This window comes from Tupaia chinensis, unplaced genomic scaffold (assembly GCF_000334495.1).
Source record: "Tupaia chinensis unplaced genomic scaffold, TupChi_1.0 Scaffold000063_1, whole genome shotgun sequence".
In the NCBI taxonomy this organism is placed as follows: Eukaryota; Metazoa; Chordata; class Mammalia; order Scandentia; family Tupaiidae; genus Tupaia; species Tupaia belangeri.
Window position 1 is genome coordinate 2,329,485 of NW_006159521.1, and position 21,994 is coordinate 2,351,478.

The 21,994-nt window shown below is 51.7% G+C and overlaps 1 protein-coding gene across 2 annotated transcripts in view; it reads left to right on the forward strand.

Annotated features, from left to right (window-relative positions):
• The window catches only part of CA12 (carbonic anhydrase 12), a 58,661-nt gene extending 36,673 nt beyond the window's left edge, over nt 1-21,988 (forward strand). For both annotated transcript variants that reach the window (XM_006141752.3, XM_006141753.3), the window contains 9 exons: nt 4,144-4,323; nt 5,669-5,811; nt 8,157-8,252; nt 9,073-9,136; nt 9,387-9,544; nt 10,766-10,892; nt 20,230-20,262; nt 21,077-21,164; nt 21,894-21,988. In XM_006141752.3, coding sequence (XP_006141814.1) covers nt 4,144-4,323; nt 5,669-5,811; nt 8,157-8,252; nt 9,073-9,136; nt 9,387-9,544; nt 10,766-10,892; nt 20,230-20,262; nt 21,077-21,164; nt 21,894-21,963 — 959 coding nt within the window. In that variant the 3' untranslated portion in view covers nt 21,964-21,988. The remainder of the gene's footprint in view (nt 1-4,143; nt 4,324-5,668; nt 5,812-8,156; nt 8,253-9,072; nt 9,137-9,386; nt 9,545-10,765; nt 10,893-20,229; nt 20,263-21,076; nt 21,165-21,893) is intronic.
• The last annotated feature ends 6 nt before the right edge of the window (nt 21,989-21,994 follow it).

A 21,994-nucleotide genomic window follows, 5' to 3' on the forward strand; every position in this document is an offset into this window, starting at 1 on the left:
AGAAAGCAAGAAATCACACCCCAGGGGGATGGTCATGCCGCAATCCCTTCTCCTCCATTCTCCTCTCGGGATCTTGGGCATGCATGCACATGCGCCCGGCGTGAGTTTAAGCCACCGGGTCCGGGACTCAAACCGTGGTAGACTACATGGGAGTCTAGTGACATAGCCACTATGCCAACTGCTGGTTCCTGACAATACTCTCTTGATGGGACATTTCTGAACTTCCACTCTGAGAAAGGAAAGTCCTTCTAACCCAGTCCTCTGGACCGATGCATGCAAGGAGAAATCTCACTGCTACGTCTCTTTCCTGCCTGGGTTTTTCCCATTCATGCTGGCTGGCAGCTTGCACCACCCTGGCTGTGAGCCCAGGCAGTATTGCGAGCCCGAAAAGGCTGGCAGCCCCGCACGGGAAGTCCTGCCACCCTGTGCTGTGCCTCGTCCTGACCCTGGCGTTTGCACGACATTTCCTGGCTCCGCTCTCTGCTGCCCCTAGGAACGTGGCATTGCCCCGATGGGTCACTGTCCCAGCCCAGTCTGCCCCTGGAGTGATGGCTCTGGTGTGCTCCAGACTCCTGCTCCCCCATTGCTTTCTTGGTATAGTTGAATTTGCTTTGTGTCCAAGACTTTGAGGCCTTGAACGTCTACCTCAGTGGAGACCGGGGCATGCACACATGAGAAAATCACTGTCCAGTGAAAAGCTGGACTGGCTATTCTCAAATCTCCTCACGTGCTAACATTGCTGTTTGTTTTTTAATTTGCTGAAAGGGTGCAGGTGCTTGCTAGACAGAAGAGAAAGTGAGAAATCACACCCCAAGGGGAACTGGTCACACCGTAATCCCTCTTCTGAAATCTCGCCCCTCTTCTCAGGATTTTGGGCAGGCACGCACACAGAGCATGTTTCAAGCTATTGGGTCTAGGACTTGAACCACAAGGTCAGTCATATGAGAACCAGCTACTTTAATCACCAGGGCACAGACTGGCCTGTGTTCTAACATTTCTAAAAAGGCATGTCCAAAGGTTAACAACCTGAAAAGTTAGTGGAGTTCTGCTGTGTGGGTCCGGACCTAGAAGAAGCAAGCCCGGGACACGTCCATAGCCCGTAGAATGAGCAGGGGTGCCAAATATGATGTCCGATTCTTCCCCTCCCAGGCGAGGACCCCCAGTAGAAAGCAAGGACGGCAAGGGGCTGGGATTCTGAGGGGTCAGTGTGCACGTCTACATGCTTAGGAAGCGGTGTTGTTGTCTATGAAGGATTTCTGGAGTCGCGCTCCCTCTTCCTTTGTTCTCACCCAGCCCCTTCCTCAGGCCGGAAGTCGATGAATGGACCCCAGCTCACATTCAGCCCTGGGGCACCATGGTTCTATCCTAACCAGCCATGACACGCCAATTATTTGCTTTTCTGGAGAAACCTCAGGCTGAAAATCCATTTAATTACCATGGGAGATAATCTTTTAAACATAGATTTACATTCTTTAAAGACTTTTCCCTGTAGGAGTAGGAAAGTTTATCTGAACATGGGATGTTTATGTTCATTTCCACAAGAGGAGCTGGTAGTTAGCAAGAAGCTGGAACCCTGGAGGCATCCCACCCCCCCAAGTCTGTTCTTCACTAATAGTTTGTCAACTATATTGTAATAATTATAGTATTGTCATACTTTTCCCCAGCTTAAACCCTGCACTCTACTCTGAGGGTCCAGGCCTGTAATTGTTTTGACATTTTAAAAGTATCCCTATCGGACCAGATACTGTACTTTAGGTAGGGGTATCCTCCCAGAATTTTCTTTTTCTTTCCTTTTTTGGGTGGGTAGGGTTTTGCTATAGGGCACATATACTTATCAGAAAGACAGAGAGAGATAGACAGAAAGTGAGAAATCACCCCCAGGGAGGATGGCCACACCACAATCCCTTCTCCTCCATTCTCCTCTCGGGATCTTGGGCACACACGCACACACGCCCGGAGTGAGTTTAAGCCACTGGGTCTGGGACTCAAACCGTGGTCGATTACATGGGAGTCCAGCGACAGAGCCATTACACCAACTGCTGGTCCCTCCTCTAGGGTTTTCAAGCAGGAAGATCCTCCTCACCAGCCCTCCAGTCTCAAAGACCTGTGGTCAGATACCAGTTTTCCAGCCTGGGGCAACCCGGTGGACGCATCACATTCTTCCCTACTAGAATGCCAGTTTGTCTGGGCACTTTGTTCAGTGATCCCTACACCCCAGAGCAGTTCGCTGGTCACAATAGGTGCTCGGTCAGCAGATGGGAGCTGGTTGAGAGCCCACAGGCCTGCATATGGTGCGGATGTGTGCTGTGTCAAAGCATGAGCGATGTGCAAAACAAAGCAGAGTTTCGCAGGCTCGAGTCTCCGGCACCGGCTGCTCTAGTTCTTTCCTCATGCCACTTTAAAAGCAGGTGGTCTTGCGGTGCTTGCTGGCCCTGATCCTGTAGGTTCAGATCTCTGGGCCTGGAAGAACATACCCCTGGAGATTAAGAAACCAGAATAAAAGGAATAAGTGTATTGAACACAGAGTTAGAAGATGAGGAACTAAGGCCTCTCCTACCCATGTAGCATGTGGGCCTGCAGGTCTGTGTTGAGCTGTGGCCGTGGGTCTCTGTTCCACAGGGTAGGATGTGTTACAAGTTGTCAAGAATAAGGCCTACTTTGAGAGATACCAAGTGAAATTTAGAAGACAAGAGCGTAAAACTGATGACTATGCTCAGAAACGTTTGGTGATCCAGGATAAAAATAAGTATAGCACACCCAAATACAGGCTGATGGTTCATGTACCTAACAGGGGTGTTATCTGCCGGGTTGCCTGTTCCTGGGTAGAAGGGGATACGATAGTCTGCGTAGCTTATGCACACGAACTACCAAACACGGAGTGAGGACTGCCCTGACAATGCCACTGCAGCACATGGTACTGGCCCACTGCTGGCCCTCAGGCTTCTCTCTAGAGTGGCATGGACAAGACCTACGAAGGCCAAGTGGAAGTGACCGGAGATGAGTACAGTGTAGAAGGCATTGATAGTCAACCTGGTGCCTTCACCTGCTGTCTGGACGCAGGCTTTGCCAGAACCGCCACTAGCTATAAAGCTTTGGGGCCCTGAAGGGAGCGGTGGATGGAGGCTTATCTATCCCTCATGGTACCACAGGATTCCCTGGTTACGATTCTGAAAGCAGAGAATTTAACGCAGAAGTCCATGGGAACACATCATGGGCCAGAACGTTGTGGATTGTTTGTGTTACCTGCGGGAAGAAGATGAAGACGCTTACAAGAAACAGTTCTCTCCCTACCTAAAGAACGATGTAACTCCAGACATGACGGAAGAGATGCATAAAAAAGCTACACTGCTATAGGAGAGAACCCAGTCTATGGAAAGATCCCTGCCCAGAAGAAGACAAGCTTCCTCAGAGCTCAGGAGTGGGCTGCTGAGAGCCGAACCTAACAATTTTCTAAGATATTTCATATAAAGACAATAAAATGAACACTAAAGTGGCAAAAAAGAAGAGCAGGAAGAGAAGGAAGAGGAGGGAGAGAAGGAGGAGGAATAAGATGAAATAGGCAAGCTTGTGGCATGGTGGTGAAGGTGGCTGGATCCCACATGGCCAACAGCATAGTTCAAGTCCCAGACCTGGCAGCTTGAAAATCATGCAGGGTGTGTGTGTGTGCATGTCCAAAATCCTAAAAGGAAAATGGAGGAGAAAGGATTGTGGTGTGGCCATTCCTTCCAGGTGTGCTTTCTCATCTCCCCACTCCCCTTCTGTCTCTCTCTGGCGGGCGAGCACACATGGCTTCTAGAAAATCTGGAAAACAAAACAAAAAAAAAAAAGAAAAGAAAAGGAAAGGAAAGAAAAAGAAATTTCTATAAGGAAATTTTCTCACACATGCACATGCTCCCAGGGTGTTTTTCAAGCCACTGAGTCCAGGACCACAACCACACAGTCAGCCAGCTGCCCTAACCTCCACACTACCGGCTGGCCCAGTAAATGCTGCTGCTGCTGCTGCTGCTTCCTTTTAAGAATTATTTACTTAATATCATTTATTATTTTAATTTGACCAGAGAGAGAGAGAGAAAGTTTCTACAAGGTAAGGAAAGCCCTTTGTAGAGAACTAACTAGACCTTGGACTCGACTCTCTCCTTCCAGGTCCCGATGGGGAGGACAACTGGTCCAAGAAGTACCCATCATGTGGGGGCCTGATGCAGTCCCCCATAGACCTGTATGGTGACACCCTCCAGTACGACGCCAGCCTCGCGCCCCTGAGGTTCCAAGGCTACAACGTGTCTGCCAACGAGCAGTTCACCCTGACCAACGACGGCCATTCAGGTGAGGAGAGCCCCCGACACCTGAAGGGCCGCTTGGCCTGCCCTTTCCCATCTGCCAGGAGGGAGCTGTGCTGAGGCACCCGGGACATGGGGGCGAGGGGAGCTTCGAGGGCCCGCTCTCTCCTGGGGTGCTGCAGGCCCTGGGTTCAGGAGATTTTCCCAGGGCATCATGTCTCATGTCTCAGAGAGTCATATCTCTCCGGGTGGGAGAGAAGACAGGCACCTAGTAAGGGCTTTTTCAATGCTGCTTAAAAAAAAAAAATCTTATGAATAATTTCTGGAATTTTTTCCTTTTAGTTTTGCTGTAAGGCATGTGTGTTCACCAGAAAGAGAGAGAGAGAGAGAAAGAGAAAGTGAGAAATCACCTCCCTAGGGAGATAGCCATGCTGCAATCCATTCTCCTCTAGCCTCCTTCAGGATTTTGGGCACACATGCACATGCTCCCGGGGTGTTTTTCAAGCTGCAGAGTCCAGGACCACAACCACACAGTCAGCCAGCTGCCCTAACCTCCACACGACCTGCTGGCCCAGTAAATGCTGCTGCTTCTTTTTATTTTTTTTTTAAGAATTATTTATTTACTTAATACCATTTCTTATTATCTTAATTTGACCAGAGAGAGAGAGGGAAAAAAAAAAAAAAAAAAAAAAAGGGAAAGAAAGAAAGCAAGCCTATAGGTCCAGGACTCAAAATGCCATCAGCCACATGGGAATCCAATGCCTTAACCACCATGCCACCTAGTGGCCCCAGGCAATGTTTTGTTTGTTTGTTTGTTTGTTTTTTTGTTTGTTTTTGGTAGAGGTTTTTGCTATAGAGCATATGCATACACCAGAGAGAAATAGAGAGACAGAAAGCAAGAAATCACCCCCTAGAGGGGTGGCCATCTGGCAATCTCTTCTCCTCCATTCTCTTCTTGGGATTTGGAGCATACACACACACATGCCCGGTGTGAATTTTAAGCTGCCAGGTCCGGGCTCAAACCTGGGCCGACTACGTGGGAGTCCAGTGACGATGTAACCATTATTCCACCTGCTGATCCCCAGTCAATGCTTCTTAATAGCAGTTATTTTTGTTGCCGTGACCTAATCCTGAAGTGTGGCAGGTACTTCACTGAAGGATCTGTTTTCAGAACCCCATGTTTTAGTACCTGGATATGCATCTACTGGCCTAGCATAAGGGCTCCTGGCCTCATTTTCCAGGGCACTGAGGAGGTGCCAGTGCCCCTGCAGCTGCTTTAGGGAGATGGGGACATTCTCAGGGAAGGAGCCCAGGCCTCTGAGCTGCAGGCTGCGTCTGTCCTCCTGTGCTGCCTGGGCCCAGCTCTGAGGCTGCCCCTCCTCTCCCCACAGTGAAGCTGACCCTGCCCCAGGAAATGCACATCCAGGGCCTCCCGTCCCGCTACAGTGCCATGCAGCTGCACCTGCACTGGGGGAGCCGCAGTGACCCCCACGGCTCCGAGCACACTGTGGGTGGGAAGCACTTCGCAGCCGAGGTGAGTGGGCTGGCCAGTCTGGCAGAGGCTGGCCACTGGTGGGTGGTTGGCACCAGGGCCCTCCCCCTGGCCATTGTGTTGGGAGATCAGAACTGGGGTAGGCTGCTTCATGCGCAGAGAACCTGCCTCTGGTCTTGTCACAGCACAGGAAGGGACAGCTCACTTGAGGCATCCTGGTCCTTTTCTTCTCCTGAACATGCCAAGTTGTTCTGGCTTCCAGGGTGGTGTCCTGCCTTGCTGTTGCCCTCCCATCTGTGCAAAGGCTTCTGTAGCCTGCCCAGCCGAGGCCCCCATTGCTGAGTCGTATGGGCCAACTGCTCCCCCACACTCCAAGGTCTTGCCTCCTGTCATGCTCATTACATATGTCGTATGTCTTCCCCACCTCATCTTTCCTTTCCCTGGGCACGGGCTATGCTTTGGAACATGGGCACATGTGTCCAGGGCCACTCTTCTACCGACCACGAGTCAAGGCGTGATGGCATGACAGTGTGCAGAGCATCATGGGAATCAGAGAGCAGCTTGGGACATCAGCACAGCACTGTGTTCCATCACCGGAGGTGCTAACCCCAAAGGCCATCAAGGAGAAGGGACAGAGTGCTTTTCCTGCACCGCCGTTGGGGAGCGGGGTTGGCTCTCATAGCACTAACCGGGGGAGTGGTGCTGATGGTTACAGGAACGCCTAGATAAATGCTTCTGACCGGCCAGGGGAGCCCACGGTAAATGATGGCGTTACCACTCTCTGTTCCTGAGCGCTGAACTGCTTAATGTCCCGGGCCAATTACAGGCCTAGTCATGAGTGCGGAGGAGATAGGGTTCTGGCCTGATAGGACGGCACTGCTGGAGGTGCAGAATTTCAAAACAGGCCCTTCCCTGAAGTTCAAAAACTGCAATTTCTTCCAGGCTAATTGCAATGTTGAGGCTTCTACTTCCCTCGTGTGGAATAGAAGAGGAGTTAGGGTATAGGCTCGGAAGGTTTATGCATTTTGAAATATTCCTAGTTCTTGTATTTTTTTTCTATTAGACCAGATCATCAGACCAAAGGCCTGGGGAAGAGGGGCCATAAATACCAACACTGGAGACAAGGTAGTGAGTGACCCTAAAGTGGCAGCTTCTCTGTGGAGGGTCATTGAAAGTGTAGCAGTGCTTCGGATGCAGTCTATATAAGATGACTTTTTTTTTTTTTTAAGAGAGATTTTTGCTGTAGGGCATGTGCACTCACCAGAGAGACAAAGACAGAAAGTGAGAAATCACCCCCCGGGGGGATGGCTACACTGCAACCCCTTCTCCTCCATTCTCCTTTCAGGGTTTTGGGCATACATGCACATGTGCCCAATGTGAGTTTTAAGCAGCTGGGTCTGGGGCTCGAACCATAGTTGGATATGTGGGAGTCCAGCAATGTAACCATTATACCATCTGCTAGTCTCAAGAAGACTCACTCTTAAGCCTCTCAGATAGGCATTCCCTTTTGCCTGGATTAGGCTTCACTCCTTGATTTAATATAAACACATAAGGAAAGCACGCAGGCTGACCACAAGCTCAGTAGTCCGCTATAAAGAGAAATAAGGACCTTGGGCTTTTAGCCATATGGAATTTAGCTCTAGCTCTGCTTCTGAGATGCCAGGCCAAGATGGCATGGGTGAGTGGCAGGCTAATATCCTTTGGGAGGAAAGATGGGGAGGCAGGGCCCCTAAGAACTCTTTTTTTGTTCCTTTTAAAGTTTCGCTATTAGGCTCATACACTTGCCAGAGAAAGATGGAGAGAGAAAGTGAAAAATCACTCCCACGGGGGTGGGGGGGCAGTCATGCTACAACCTCGTTTTCTCCAATCTCCTCTCAGGATTTTGGGGGGCACGCATGCACACACACGCACACACGAGCCCAGTGTAATTTTCAAGCCGCCAGATGTGGGATTCAAACTGAGTAGTTGGCCATGGAAGATCCAGTGTCTTGACCTCCATGCCACTTGCAGGCCTCTAAGAAATTTTTAACAGAGGACCACTTACAAGAAGAAATAATTGGATATAATTTTCAAAAATCAGAAGGGGCCACTAGAAAAGTTCAAAATGGGGACATTAGGTTATAGTCAATAAAATATGCTTGAATTCTATTTACAAACACATTAAGATGACAAAAGATGACACCACAGGCTGCCCTGCGGAAGTCTGCCATCTGGAAAGGACTGAGGGAAAAGACAAGAATGACTGTCGAGAGAGGAGGGCCTGAGAGGCCTGGTCTGGCTTGGTGGGGCGGGGAGGGGCTGTCCTCCCGGAGGGTTGGCGTCTCCGCAGAAGCGAAAGGCTCCCGTGGGTCACTCGTACCTGACGGGTGGCTTCTCTCCCGCTGCAGCTGCACATTGTCCACTATAACTCAGACCTGTACCCAAACGACAGCGCCGCCAGCACCCAGCCCGACGGCCTCGCCGTCCTCGCTGTTCTCATTGAGGTAAGAGATGTTGGAGACGTTTTTACAGGAAACTGGATGCAGGGACAGGGTCGGGCTCGGACATTCTGTTCCACGCATACTCATTCGTCATGAGCACATCCTTCGTTGACCATGTCTGGCCCCCAGGGCAGGGGCTATCACCCGCAGGTTCGTGTTCTCTCAGTGGGAAGGCAGCACTTTCCGTGGCTGGGCGCAGAAACGAGCATGTCCTTCGTAAAGCTGGAGAAGTGAGCCCTGGTCCCAACTTTGCTGTAGACCGCATGGACTCACCCAGTGGGGAACAGCTGTGGGGAAGGGGTCCCTGTGCGGCCCCATCAAATACCTGAGCCCCGGATACAGCTCCTGGTACCCAGGCCCCATCCTATGTGCGGACCCTGGAATGAGTTCTTTCTTTAATCTCAGAAATTGGGACTGCCTTCGGATTTGCTTGCATTTCTTTCTCTAACGAGACAGCATGTACCCATCTCCCAGCATGCTGCTGTGGCTGCCTGGACTTCTGTGAACTCGGTGCTCCGTTAGGTTCCAGGTTAGAGGAGCACGCTAGCTGTGACCGTCTCACATACAATACTCAGGAGCACTCGCCTACCCTGTACCCTGAGATATGCAAGTACGATGTCTTACGTTGAAAACAGAACATACCGAGGTGACAAGGGGCAGGACCTTTACGCTACTTTCCAATGGCCCAGTGATCCATTATCTGGGTCCCAGTGGAGTGGTCCTTCAGGCAGGACAGTGGCAGTGGTGGCTACCCACCTCCAGACCAGCCCTGCTCAGCCTCAAGAGCTCTGTCCTAGTTCAACCTGCCTGGTCTCTGTTGCAGATGGGCTCCTTCAATCCGTCATATGACAAGATCTTCCGTCACCTCCAACAGGTCAAGTACAAAGGTGAGGGGGCTTGGATGCATGGTCACTATGTCAAAGGAGGAGGTAGCCACCTTTGTGTGACTTCAAGAAACACAAAAGCAAGGGGCAGGTGCTGTCTGTATTCACCAGGTTAAGGGCGGTGGGGTGTTGGGTGGCACTGGGTACGTGGCACAGAAAGGATGAGCTCCTGATTTGGGGCTCAGTCGCTCAGGTTAGCTTGCCCTGTTATGGGGAGCAAGGCCAACACCATCACCCCAACGTGTCTCTCTAGATCAGAAGGTGCCTGTCCCAGGCTTCAACATCGAGGAGCTGCTTCCCGAGAGGCCTGCCGAGTACTACCGCTACAGAGGCTCCCTGACCACGCCTCCCTGCCACCCCACCGTGCTCTGGACGGTTTTCCGAAACCCCGTGCAAGTTTCCCAGGATCAGGTAACTGTCATGCGTGTCTGAGCTGGAGTCCACATGGCACTGCAGTCCCTGCCATGACCCGCAGCATAATCGGCTTGATTTCCTCAGAGTTTCATTGGCAGCCCTTCAAAATCTCCCCCAATGTCACAGGTGCCTGAAAGCACCACAGAAATTCCAGACTGGGCTGAAATAAAAACCAAACGAACAAACAGAACCCCTCTAGTTTCTATCAAACAGAGCTAGGAAAATGAACGCCCAAGGTCCACAGTGAAGTGAGCAGTAGAGCTGCGTCTGCGGATACTGACTTCCCAGGCGGAGGAGGGCTTGCTTCCTCCCTGGGGCAAGTAGATCAAATCAGTTAACAAACGGGGAACTGGGACTGCAGCAATGAGCCAGGGAGGGTCCAGTACACACCGGAGCGTAAGATCCTAAGCTGTCATTTTCGAGCTTCTCATTTTCTCAGTGCTATCAGGAAGGGTCAGTAGCTGGCAGGATTGTCCACTGGTTCATAAGAAGCTGAGACTCAAAGTCGGGCCACCTGAGCTCCAAGTCATGCTCATCCCTCTATGCCACAGCCTAAATTCAAGAAGTATGGCTCACCAGGAGGCAGGAGGTGGGAGCCAGGACCAGAGCTGCCCACTGGCTCGCGCCCCCATCCCAGCTTCTGAGTCTGTGGTGGCCTTTGCATTGCTCTGTCTTTACGAGGAGCTCAGATCTGAGTAACCTAGATAAATGGCAGCAGGTGGGCGGACAGGGAAGAGGACGCGATGAACCAAGAGGCACTGCCATGGAAACAGATCCTGTCATCTCCGTGGGTGTATGAAAGTGGCATGCAACCAGTAGGCAGATGACCTATGAAAACCCTGTCCCCCTCCTTTCATGCCTTCTGGTGTGGCCGTCAGCACCAGCCCCGGGCCCTCTGGGTCAGAGATGGGCTCCAATTCAGGTTCACCAGAGGAGCACAGGCCCCATGGGAGGCCAGGGAGCCCCCTCAGCCACCCCAGGCCTCCCTTGTGTGGGCAGACTCCAAGCATAACCAGGAACTTTGGGAGCAGGGGGATAGAGCAGGGCCGCCTGGGACCTAGCTGCGCCAGGAGGGGAGCAGCCCTCTGGCCTTCCTGCTGCATGCTGTACTTGGTATCTCCCACCAAGCACTGAGGGGCCAGCTCTCAGACCCTTCCCCAGGGGCCAGGCAGGGGAGCGTCACTCCACCTGCGGCGTGTGTTTCTGCCCTTCCCTCAGTTGCTGGATTTGGAGACCACTCTGTACTGCACACACATGGATGACCCTGCCCCCCGGGAAATGGTCAGAAACTTCCGGCAGGTCCAGAAGTTTAACAAGAGACAAGTGTACATCTCCTTCCAGCAAGGTGAGATGCGGTGTTCTGGCGAGGGTGGCACGGACGCCTGGGGAAGGGGGTGCTTATTCAGAGTGCCAGGGGAGCCAGGGTACACGGAGGAACTGAGGAGCTACCGTGTGGAGGGAGGGATCGGGTCTCCCTTCGCTCTCTGCACTCCCCGAGCTTTTGCAGAGATGCACAAGCTGAGGCCTCTAGGCACAGAGACCAGAGCTCTCATTAGTCTGGGGGGTCTCCCATACTGGAAAGAACGGATGCTCTCGGGGACTTCTCCGCCCCAGAGAACTAATGATCCCTTCTCCTCAGTCCCTTCTCATGAAATCAGACTTCTAACCGCTCACTCTGGGTCTTCTTGGCACCACGGGCTGCAGCCAGCCCAGCTTAGGACTAGCCAGGTTATTCCCACACCACCAGAATCCCGAAGGCTCCTTTGTTAGACACGAGACAGCGAGACAGTGCATACAGCCCACACCCAAGGCCACGAGCAGTCTGTGACCTAACAGCAGGGCCCATGAGGCCAGAACGCACCTCGCTCACTGCCTTCTCGCCCCGTCTCCTTGGTGTCTGCACAAGCAGAGGCTGTGCATTTCTAGCTGAACGAAGCTTAACAGCTTGGTTTACTCCTGAGGCTACCAGGGCCCCAGCCTCCCTTTGAATCTGTAGCTGGAACTCCGCAGGAGGACATTAACATCCTGTCGTGCTCAGTGTCCACATCAACATCACTGGGAGCTTAGAGAAAGGGCGCACACTCGGGGCCCACCCCCTTCCTCAAACCTCCGCGCTCACTTTCTCATCGTACACTGTTGAGCCGCTCCCAGCTTGGGAATCTCCGACGGTCAGCAGCATAGCAGAGGCACAGCGGAAACGGAAGTTGCAGCTCATCCCCGCACATCGCCGGAGGCCAGACTCGGCCAGGTGTTCATATTTAAAGCCCACCCCATGGACCGAGGTGTCAGAGGCCGCGCTCCTTATCTCATCTGGGGTGCTTTCGTTCCTTTCTCGTTATGCAAGGTCATAACTGTCCCCTGTGGAGATTGTGCATTAAGGCCCTTGTGAGCTGACCCCACAGTCAGAAGTGTATCCTTCTCTGTCTGCTACTTAATTAAAATTGCCCGAGAATTTCTTTTAGTTCGCGTCTCCAGCTATCACTAGTTAAGGTAATTCTCCTCATTTCCTTAGTTCTTCCATCTGACAGTGGAATTCGTGAATATAGCCCTTTCTAAAAACTGAAGCCCTGCCTGCCAATGATGGCCAACCTCTTCCCTAGGAGCGAACCCAAATGCACACCACTGTCCCTTTGCGATCTATCCTGGGTCTAGCATACTCTTCCCATTCTTTTACAGGGCAAATGTCGCATTTAAGGGTTAAATAGAACTATGCCGACTCTTAAATAAAAGAACATTAACAATTCTGTGAGGAGACCAGGGGCTTTGCCCGCATAGGCCAGGTAGGATTTTGTGTGTGATTCAAGGATTCTGTTATTGGCGCTGTTCTCTGAGCTGGTCTACGCACGGCTCAGGGAGTAAGGTCACAGATAATCTCCTGGTAGACCTAGGTTCAATGCCTTGATTTGTTCTCTCTTGGCAAATCATGTCCGTTCTTTCTGGCCCTGCCTTCCTGAGCTGTAAAATGCCAGGTGGGCCCTGATCTGAAGGCCTTTCAGTGCTACTCTGTGACGAGTCTGAGTGGATGCTAACCGCTGCCAATCCTGACTTTACGTTGCAGGGACAATGTTTGAGGGCAGATACAGAGGATCAGAAGAAAGCGTGCAGGAACTTGAGTCTGACGTCCAAAAGTAACCCCCACTTGTAACGATGCGCAGTGGCCTGGGGGATAATTAGCCATCTTCTTAGACCCCGCGGTCTAAGCAGCTGCTCGTAGAGAGGCAGCCGCGCAGTGCAGGCAGGTTGTAGCGGAGCGCTTCGGCAGATTCTCTCCACGTGGTGGCCGGGACCTTGAGGGACTTCTCTGAGCAGAAGCTGGTAGACCAACTCCTGGCTTAGGGCATCAAGGTCAAAGCTCAAATGCAGCTTTGCTGCTGCCCTGCTGCATGGCTTATCTGGGGCTGCTGCTCCCATGAGCCCCAGATGGGCCCAGCTTTCTCCCTGGAGCAAGAATCCGTGGTAGTCCAAGGCAAATCTGTGTATTTGGAGGCTGATTATAGAAACTTGGCCAGAACTCTCCCCTATCTTTCACTTCCCCCAAGACATAGGCAGCACGTGGGCTGCCTTCCAAGGAGCAGTGAGGAAACTACCACAGAGGAGTGAAGCCCCAAGCCTCACCTGCCCAGGAGAACCTGCACTCCCGAGGGCCTCCCACTGCTAGCTTCTTCGGGCTCCTAGCGAGGCTCAGTCTGCCTGTCAGCATAAACCTTCAGTAGCTTGGACCCGATTATTTGTAAACTGTTCCACTGAGGCATGTCTGTAATTAGGGCTGTTTTATTTAGGGTTTTTCGCTGGAAGTTAACAACTATAGAGCCAGAAAATTTAGTCAGGAGAAAGGAATGTTAAAAAAAAAAAATGATTTGCAGCTCTATAGCCAAGTGGGTAAGGGAGCCAGATCCCACATGGGTGACCATGATTCAAATCCCAGCCCCAGTGGTTAAAAAACACACCAGGCATGTGTGTGTGCATGCCTCCAAAGCCTGACAGGATGGAGAGGTGGAGAAGGGACCGCAGCATGACTGCTCCCCACTGGGCTGTGCTTTCCCCCTTTCCCTCTGTCTCTCTGTCCATCTCCCTCAGGTGCACAAATGCACCCTCCAACAATTAAAAAGGAAGGACGGAAATCCTCTAGTGGAAAAAGCGCATGCATTTAGAGAAGAGCTGAGGTTTAGCCAAACTGGAACTACTGGAACCGAATCATTGAACTTGGTCCTGCTATTTTCTGAGGGTGTGTCTGGAAAAGGCACGCAGGACCTGCTTGCTGTCCTAGAGGTGTACGGTCCAGCTGAGACTCTGCTGAGGGCAGAGTTCCTCGGCTTTGGCACTGGTGGGGACGGGAGTGTCCTGTGCATGCAGGATGTTCAGCTACATCCCTGACTCTGTCCACTAGATCAAGGGTCCCCAACCTCAGGCCAGGGCTTGTCTGTGGCCTGTTAGGAACTGGGCCGCAGAGCAGCGAGCAAAGCTCCATCTGTATTTACAGCTGCTCCCCATTGCTCGCATTACCACCTGAGCTCCGCCTCGTATCAGATCAGCGGCGGCATTAGAGTCTCACAGGAGTGCGAACCCTCTTGTGAACTGTGCATGTGAGAGATCTGTATGCACTCTTATCACTCCCTCACCAGGTCCCATGAAACCAGTCCTTGGTGTCAAAAAGGCTGGGGGCTGCCATGCTAGATGCCAGTAGCATCCCTCGTTGTGACGGCCACACTGTCCCAGACATCCTCTGGCATCTCCAGGACAGGAGGGGCCTGGCTGCCCCTGACTGAGAACCACTGCCCCAGGGGCGACACGATGACTTTCCTAGGCCCAGACTGACTTTCCCCCATGCACATCATGTGATTCTAGTTTCACATCACATGCCCTGGTCTTTATCCTCTCATGGCATGAAAATTTCAGCCTGGTGATGGCCACCCTAAGTCAGTAAGGCTAAAGTTACTGAGGCAGAACAAACCCCAGAGAACCTCGTTCCCATCTTCCTTTGGGACTTGGTATATATTCTTAATACTCTGGGCAAGGGCAAGAGAAGGGGCATAGGGGGAGCACTTCACCCTTAGGAGTGTCCAAGTCCCAGATGCAGGCCCAGATGCCTCTGAGGTAGCAGCTTTCCTCAGAGTCCGTTCATTCTCTCCCTCCCAGTTGTCCAAGAGTTCCTCTCTCGTATGTCATGAGGCTTATTGCCTTTGGTCAAAATGTCCGCTCTTTGTGGAAAAGTCAGTCAGGCCTGTCACATTTTAGCTTTTAACAGTGTCCCCAAGATGGGTTCCTGGAGAGGGGGAAGCACACCCTGGTTTCCTAGGAGGGAATGTGAGATGCTGGATGTGAGAAATGAGGAAGATGGAGGAGGCAGCTGGATAGTCCAGGGGTCCAGGGTCAGGGCTTTGGCCTGACTCTTGGGTCCTTTGAGCTGACCTGGTCCTAGCTCATGACACCAGTGCTGGGTCCAGGTGGTAATGGGGACAAAGCAAGAGCACGTCAGACCGAAATACTAATGCTAGCCAGCCCTATTCTCATGTGTTGGGGCAAGGAAGAATGGAGGGACAAAAGCCAGCCCACAAGTTTCTATAATCGTGTCTTAGTGACCTTGGTCTGAGCAACTGCACGTCACCTGCTGTGGGCCACGTTCAGCTGAAGTGCACTTAGCAGGAGAGCTGGGCGGTCCAGGGGGAGGGCCGGCACCAAGGGTAGCACTGTGGGGAGCACGATTAGAGTCTGCTGGGGACCTGGGTAGTTTTATAAAACCCCAGAGAGGGACGCACACAGAGAAATCTTACACAGCTAAGATGGCTAATTATCTAATTTTCTTGAAGCTGGAATATACACATTGTGGTGATTGACCTTGTGTTTCTTAAAGTCTCTATTTACAAATAAAGCTATGAGAGGGAAGAATATCATCATTTCTTCCAAAGTAGAAATACATAAACCGGAGGAGCTCCCACCTTCAAATTCCTAGGTCGGATAGGGGGCTGAACAGCCAGGAGCAGTTGTCAAAGTGCTAAGAAGTGACGCCAAGTCCCCCCGAATACACCACATTCTTTCTGAGCACTGCCCAAGTTAGGCACTGTGGGGAACAGAACTCCCCACCATGGGTGTCGTCTTGCTTTTAATAAGCCTCAGAGCCGACTGTTCAGGAAAAACAGGGAAGAGAGGCCAGACGGAAGGCTGCCCCTGGCCTTGGCGAGGTGGCCCCCACTGATCTGCCAAGTCGTCTCCCCACCAAACTGTAGGGCCGTCCTTGATGTGGGTGGTACTTGCAAGGGTATACACGACTCCCTTTGCTGGGATGCCCCTTTCCCTCCTCCACCTGGAAAACTCCTTCAAGACCCAGTTCTAACCATATCCTCATGGGAGTCTCTCCTTGCCCTGGGGTGACTCAGTGTCCTGCAGTGCCGTTATGGCACTCGGCACCCCACAGAGTAGTAGTGAGTACCACACAGAAACACCGAGGACAAAACCAAGAATATTATGTATGTTACACATACACGGCAAGCTCCCTCAGGACAGGGCTGATGGGCGGCTCACTCATTTGTATGCCTGGCGTGGTGCCTGGCCCTCATGAGAACTTGTTGAAAGAATTTGGCTGACCTGTCTTTCCCACCCCAACCAGTGCCTTCTCTGCAGAGTGATTTACACATGAGCCTGGGCGGCTGTTGAATTTTAGTCTTATGAAGCCTTATTTTGTTCTGTTTTCAATTTGTCAATAATGTTAAAACCCAATCCTTTTTTTATTTTTTTAATTAAAGAACTTACTGTCGAGTTTTCAGTCTGGGCAGAAATTGCCTAGAGAGGTTGTCATATTTTTGTCACACTGGATTGGGGCAGCTACCAGGCCTCAGTCCCACCACCCACCATTCCTTTAGCACAGTCTGGGCTGCTCAAGGTGACTTGGCACACCAGGCACCTGGCGGGCACTGTGACCTGCCTTGCTGCTCCAGGGTCTGGGCCCTGAGAGCTGCCTGCTCTGGGTCGGCATCTCTGCAAACGGGAAGGGAAGGCCCTCAGTCCCTATCCTGTATAAAACCAACTCCCTTGAGAAATCTGGTGGCACTGGTGGCACCTTTGGGCAGATTTCTTTGTAGAAATCTCTTTATTGGACTGCATAGTGTCAACAAGGAAAATTCCCCAGTGAATGTCCAAATAGCTATGTTCTGTAGTTCTTAAGGGCATCTTCCTTCCTTTTCCAGCACATCCTCCCAACAGAACACTAGCATTGCAGTTAATTGACTCTCTGGCTTTGGTTAAATACATATATATATATTTTTTTTTTTTTTGAGAGGTTTTTGCTATAGGGCGTGTGTGCTTGCCAGAAAGACAGAGAGCGACAGAGAGACAGAAAGTGAGAAATCACCCCCCCAGGGGGAATGGCCACACCACAATCCCTTCTCCTCCATTCTCCTCTCGGGATCTTGGGCACACACACACACGCGCCAGGCGTGAGTTTAAGTCACCAGGTCCGGGACTCGAACCGCGGTCGACTACATGAGAGTCTCAGTGACATAGTCATTACTATGGTAACTGCTGGTCCCTTGCTAAATATATTAAAAGAGTTTTTTCCATCGTAGGCTGGGCTATATGATTTAAACTGTCAGACCCCTGGAGACCTAAACTCTCCTGGCCTCTTTTATGAGACTAGAGACAGCTAAGGACCCACCTCTGTCATAACTACGTGACATGCCACTTATAAAAACAGCCTATACTTGCAAACAACACATTGAAGGAGAAGGATCGTATTCCACAATCAAACAGAATTACAAAAGGGCTAGAAAATACTAGACTGTTGTTCCAGGAACCCCACGATGTGTAAATGAAGAGGCTGTTCTTCCTGCTGGATGCTTCTGTGCTTACACTTGAGGCTTCAGAAGACCTCAAAAGCAGGTACCCAGCATCCTCGGCCCAGCAAGATGCCCATGGAAGATGCAGCTCCCGAGCCAGCCAGAACAGGTAGCCAGGCCCTTGGGGCGTGCAGCTCGCCGACCTCCCCCAGGTGTCTGTACCTTCCTGGACCAGGCGTGTGGCCACCAGTTCTGTATCTGTGCGATTCCCTTCTGTGTGTCGTACTGTCCTGTCTGCCTCCCTGACTCGCACCTGAGACTTGGACAGCAGGTTTGCCCGTGTCTGCATAGCGCGCACCCTCATACTGGCCAGCTCTCATTCGGTAGCCCTTCCGGGCCCCCTCTGTGAACCTGCCTGCTTCTCCTGCTGTCCCGTTGTTCTTCGGTAGGAACTGCCTGTCCTATTCTCTGTTCAGAAACAAACCATTTCTTGGTTTAAACAGGAAACACATTTCTTTGGCCCTGGCCTTCCCTGCACCATCTTTGAGGCCTGTTTCCACAACACCCCAGCAGCTGGGCTCTGCTGTGAAACAGGCTGAGGCTTTTCTCTCTGGGTTCTAGTCCCCGGCTGTCCTGATGGCTCTGCTGTACCCTGAAAGTCTCACTGACTATCTCTCCTTTGGGTGAGCTGGGACTGTGGCATCGGCCTCCAATGGGGCCCAAGCTCTGTGCGCTTCATCGTCTCTGCAGAGAATCTCCACTTCCTCGATGGTGGGTGTCATCTCGATCGGCAGGGATGCATTCCAGCACCTTCCTGCCTGGGCTTCTACTCCATCTGGTGGAACTAGTAGGTGACACCATTGCCAGCATGTCCTCCTTAGGCTCTTTGCTTGCTCAGTCAAGCCGCCTCGTTTGTGCTGCATCAGTCTTGGCTGAAAAGCATCGGTCCCAGTCTCTGGGACTTGCCTTGTCTTCACGGCTGTTTGGTCTCATTCCCTTGCCCAAGGATAGGCAATATATGCCCTGCAATTGATTGGGGAGCAAAGAGCCCAGCTTGGAGCACAGGGTTAAATCCTGCTGTTGTTTATGGGCCCATCACAGTCGAGAGCACAGCACAGTGAATGGGGCAAGCCGGTGTGGCTCTTAGGGTGTTTGAGGTGACTGTGAAACATGACCTTAGAAAGTGTGCAGTCTGGGCGGCTGAGCCAGTGGTCAGGCTTACTGGTAACCGTCTCTATGTGGTGAGCACTGGCTTAGCACGGCAAGGATCTGGGGCTTCGGGAACAAAGAACGAAAGTGTATTTCATCAAAGGGCTTGGAAAGGAAACCTTGACTAGGTGGTTCTTCCTTTTTTTTTTTCTTTTTAAATATCCTAAGGAATAAGGCTTCTAGGTACCTTAAAAAAGACCAACTCCAATAACAAGTTACACAGTGCAGAGGCCACAGGCTACACAGGCAACAGAGCGAAGGCTGTACAAATGCTTGAGGTAGAGACTCACGTCCTGAGCTCCTCCTCAAGCTGCAGATGGGTCCTTGTGCTCAGGTTATGAGAAGAGGTCTGGGCAGGGCATCTGGCCAGGGGAGCCATTCTCTGCCACGTGGGAGGGGTGAGCTGCTGCTGGTGGTAGGCAAGAGGAGGGAGACAGTCACCCTGTCCTTGTCCTTCCCTGCTCTGCTCACCCTCACAGCAGCCCAGGGATTCGCAGAGTAGCCTTGAACCAGGGAGGCTTTGCAGACTCAATGTGAGACTGTGGAAGAGGATGGTAGGGGACTGACTCAGGGCTGATGGCTCCCACGGAATTAGCCCCACATAAGCCAGAAGAAGGAGGTGGGCAAAACTTCACCTGCAGCCTCAGTTCTGACTCCCCCAGGTGTCAAGTGCCCCAAGAATGTGTCCCTGGCCCTCTGCTGGCATCTCATACCTGGCCAGGACTCTCTCAGGGTCTTGATGGCTACAGTGGGCACAGCTCATCTGTGTGTCAGGCGGGGTAGGCACTATCTGTACAAGTGGCTTCAAAAGTGAACTAGAACAAACACCCGTACACACATACACACACACAATGCTAGAAGCTTCTCTTGAGATCAGAAAAGCACTAGACAAGAGGGTGTGTATGAACAGAAACTTCAGATGGAGGGACTGATTAGAGAAATAGGGAATGGTTGCAAGAACTTGGGAGCAGAGGTGGAAGTGACCAGGGGAGACATTAGGACTCGGCCCTTCTGCTCACTCATGCATGACCCACTTCCAGGGAGGTCTGTGGTAGACCAGCTGTGAGATTTCACCTTAGCTAGCTGGGCACTAGTTCAGCCCCACTGAGGACTCATAAGTTACCCCACTTGTCCTCTGTAACAACTCACTGGAAGAGCCATTGCCATAATCCCTGGGTCCCATGCACTGGGTTGTCAGGAAAGTCATGATGTTATTTTTTCTATGGTTTTCTATGCAAAAATGCATCATGACTTTTCCAATGACCCAACAGCAAAGAAGGCAGGCAGGTTTGGCGGCAGATTTGTCCAATAGGGCCAAAGCAAAAATAGGGCCAAGCCATGATGTTAGACGGTGGGGGTCTGGTAGGAGATTCTGTGTGGAGGAAGAAGGGCAGGTACCAGAAATGTAGACCATCACCTGCCCAAGTGGGCTCTGATCCCTGCCCTTCTTCACCTTCCCTCTTTGGCCAGGCTGTAGCAAAAAAAACAAAATCTTGGCCTATCAAAGAGACTGCTCTGCTAAAGGGCATCATTAGGAAGGATCCCAGTATAAACACCTGAGCCAAGGGGAGCCCCCCCCAGCAGGTGTGCATAAACCCTATACCACCAGTCAAACGAGAGGTAGGGCTTCTCTAGACACACTGGCCAGCTCCAGTGTGGGCTGACTCTAGATTAATTACCAATCTTTTCCTCTCTCCTTTGAAGTGCAAACCCCCACCACCACAGGACCGAGTCTGGGTATGTGGCCGGCCGCTGGTTGTGCATGCTACAGCTGGGTGATCACTGTGATCCTCCGTGTGATCTGGGCCTGTGATTCTTCCAGCCCATCCTCTCTCCTTCTCCGTGCTGTCACTCTGACTTGAAGGACCCACTCCTTGTATGGGTCCTTCAAGTCACTCTATACTTCAAAGATGAACCGCCAATCAAATGTTCCTCCAATGAAAGACCTAATCACTCTACAGCATGCGTACCTTCCAAGAACCCACCTCAGCCCTTCTGTTGATCAGGGCGGAAGGCCTTTCTCTGGAAACATGCCCGACCCCAGTGTGGGCAGCTTTGGCAATGAGCTGTTTGTTTGGGACTGCTTAAGACGGTGCAATAGAACTTGGGGGCAAAATGATAAAGGGGCAACCCAATGGGTCTTAAATCCAGCAAGTTCTTATTCTGCAACCCAGGCTTTCTCAAAGAATGGCTCATGGACCACATGCAAGTGTCAGCTGGAGGCGTTTGGTAAAACGCAGATTCCTGGGCTCCATGCCACACAGATGAGTCGATGAGGGTGGGCTCAAATTAAAATCTGCATTTTAACAAGCTCTTCAGCTGATTCTGTGCACGCTTGGGAACCCCTGCTGGAAAATCACTACAATTTGCAAACAGCCCCCTCTAAGTACTCCAGCCAATTCTACTAGGCTGAGTCCAGAATCTGAGAACAGAGATGAGGGAAATTGTGCTTCTGTGGCTGATTCTGCAGCGGGGCCCCGATTGCCCCCACGTGCCATGGGTTGAAATGACGGAGGGAGGAATGTGATGTGTGTTTCCTGCTCTCCACCAGGCATCATCCTTTCGGTGGCCCTGGCTGGCGTTCTCGGTGTCTGTATAGTCCTGGCAGTATCCATTTGGCTCTTCAGAAGGAAGAAGAGGTGAGCTGGTTTGGGGGAAATGGAATGAGTGGTTTATGTGTCCATGGCGGTTGGTCTGTCTGGGAAGCAGTCTTGTAGGAGAAAGGGCCCTGGGCCCTGGTTGCCTGGACCGACACTTGTCCTAGGCATGATGTTCCCAGAACACCAGTGCCCCAGGCCTCCCTCACATGGGACACTGGTGGTTCAAGGGTCCCCAGGCTTAGAGCTGGAGGTCTGTGTGCCAGCCTTACCGCCACTGCTAATGAGCTGTGTGACCTCGGGCAAGCCTCTGGATTTGGGGCTGGTGCCTAAACACCAGCAGCATAGCCATAGTCTTAAGATCTTCACATCTAGTTTTTCTTCTAGGAATTTAAAAAGAAAATGGAGGGAAACCTGATCTCGCACCTAGATTAGCTACTAGTGCCTTTTGCCATTGGTTTGATTGTCACATTCCCCCCCCACCCCCCGCAAAGGTTTGAGCTACTAGTGCCTTTTGCCATTGGTTTGATTGTCACATTCCCCCCGCCCCCAAAGGTTTGAAGGGGGGGGGTGTGTGATAATGAGATCGTCTTCAAAACATAGGTCAAGGATCATCAGGTGTTAGAAGAGATGGCAAGTAAGCAGGTTCTGTTTCGTTCGGAGGCGTTCCTTCCCTGCCTCCTGAGCTTGCTCATTCCGTAGCTGAGGCAGGCTGCTCGCGCCTCTCTCTCCTCTTTGACTAACAAGACTTGTGTGTTCTTGGCATTCTAGCAGCAAAAAAGGTGACAAGGGAGTCATTTACAAACCAGCCATCAAGAAGGAGACTGAAGCCCATGCCTGAGCTTCCGGGCCTCCGGGGCACGTCCAAGGAC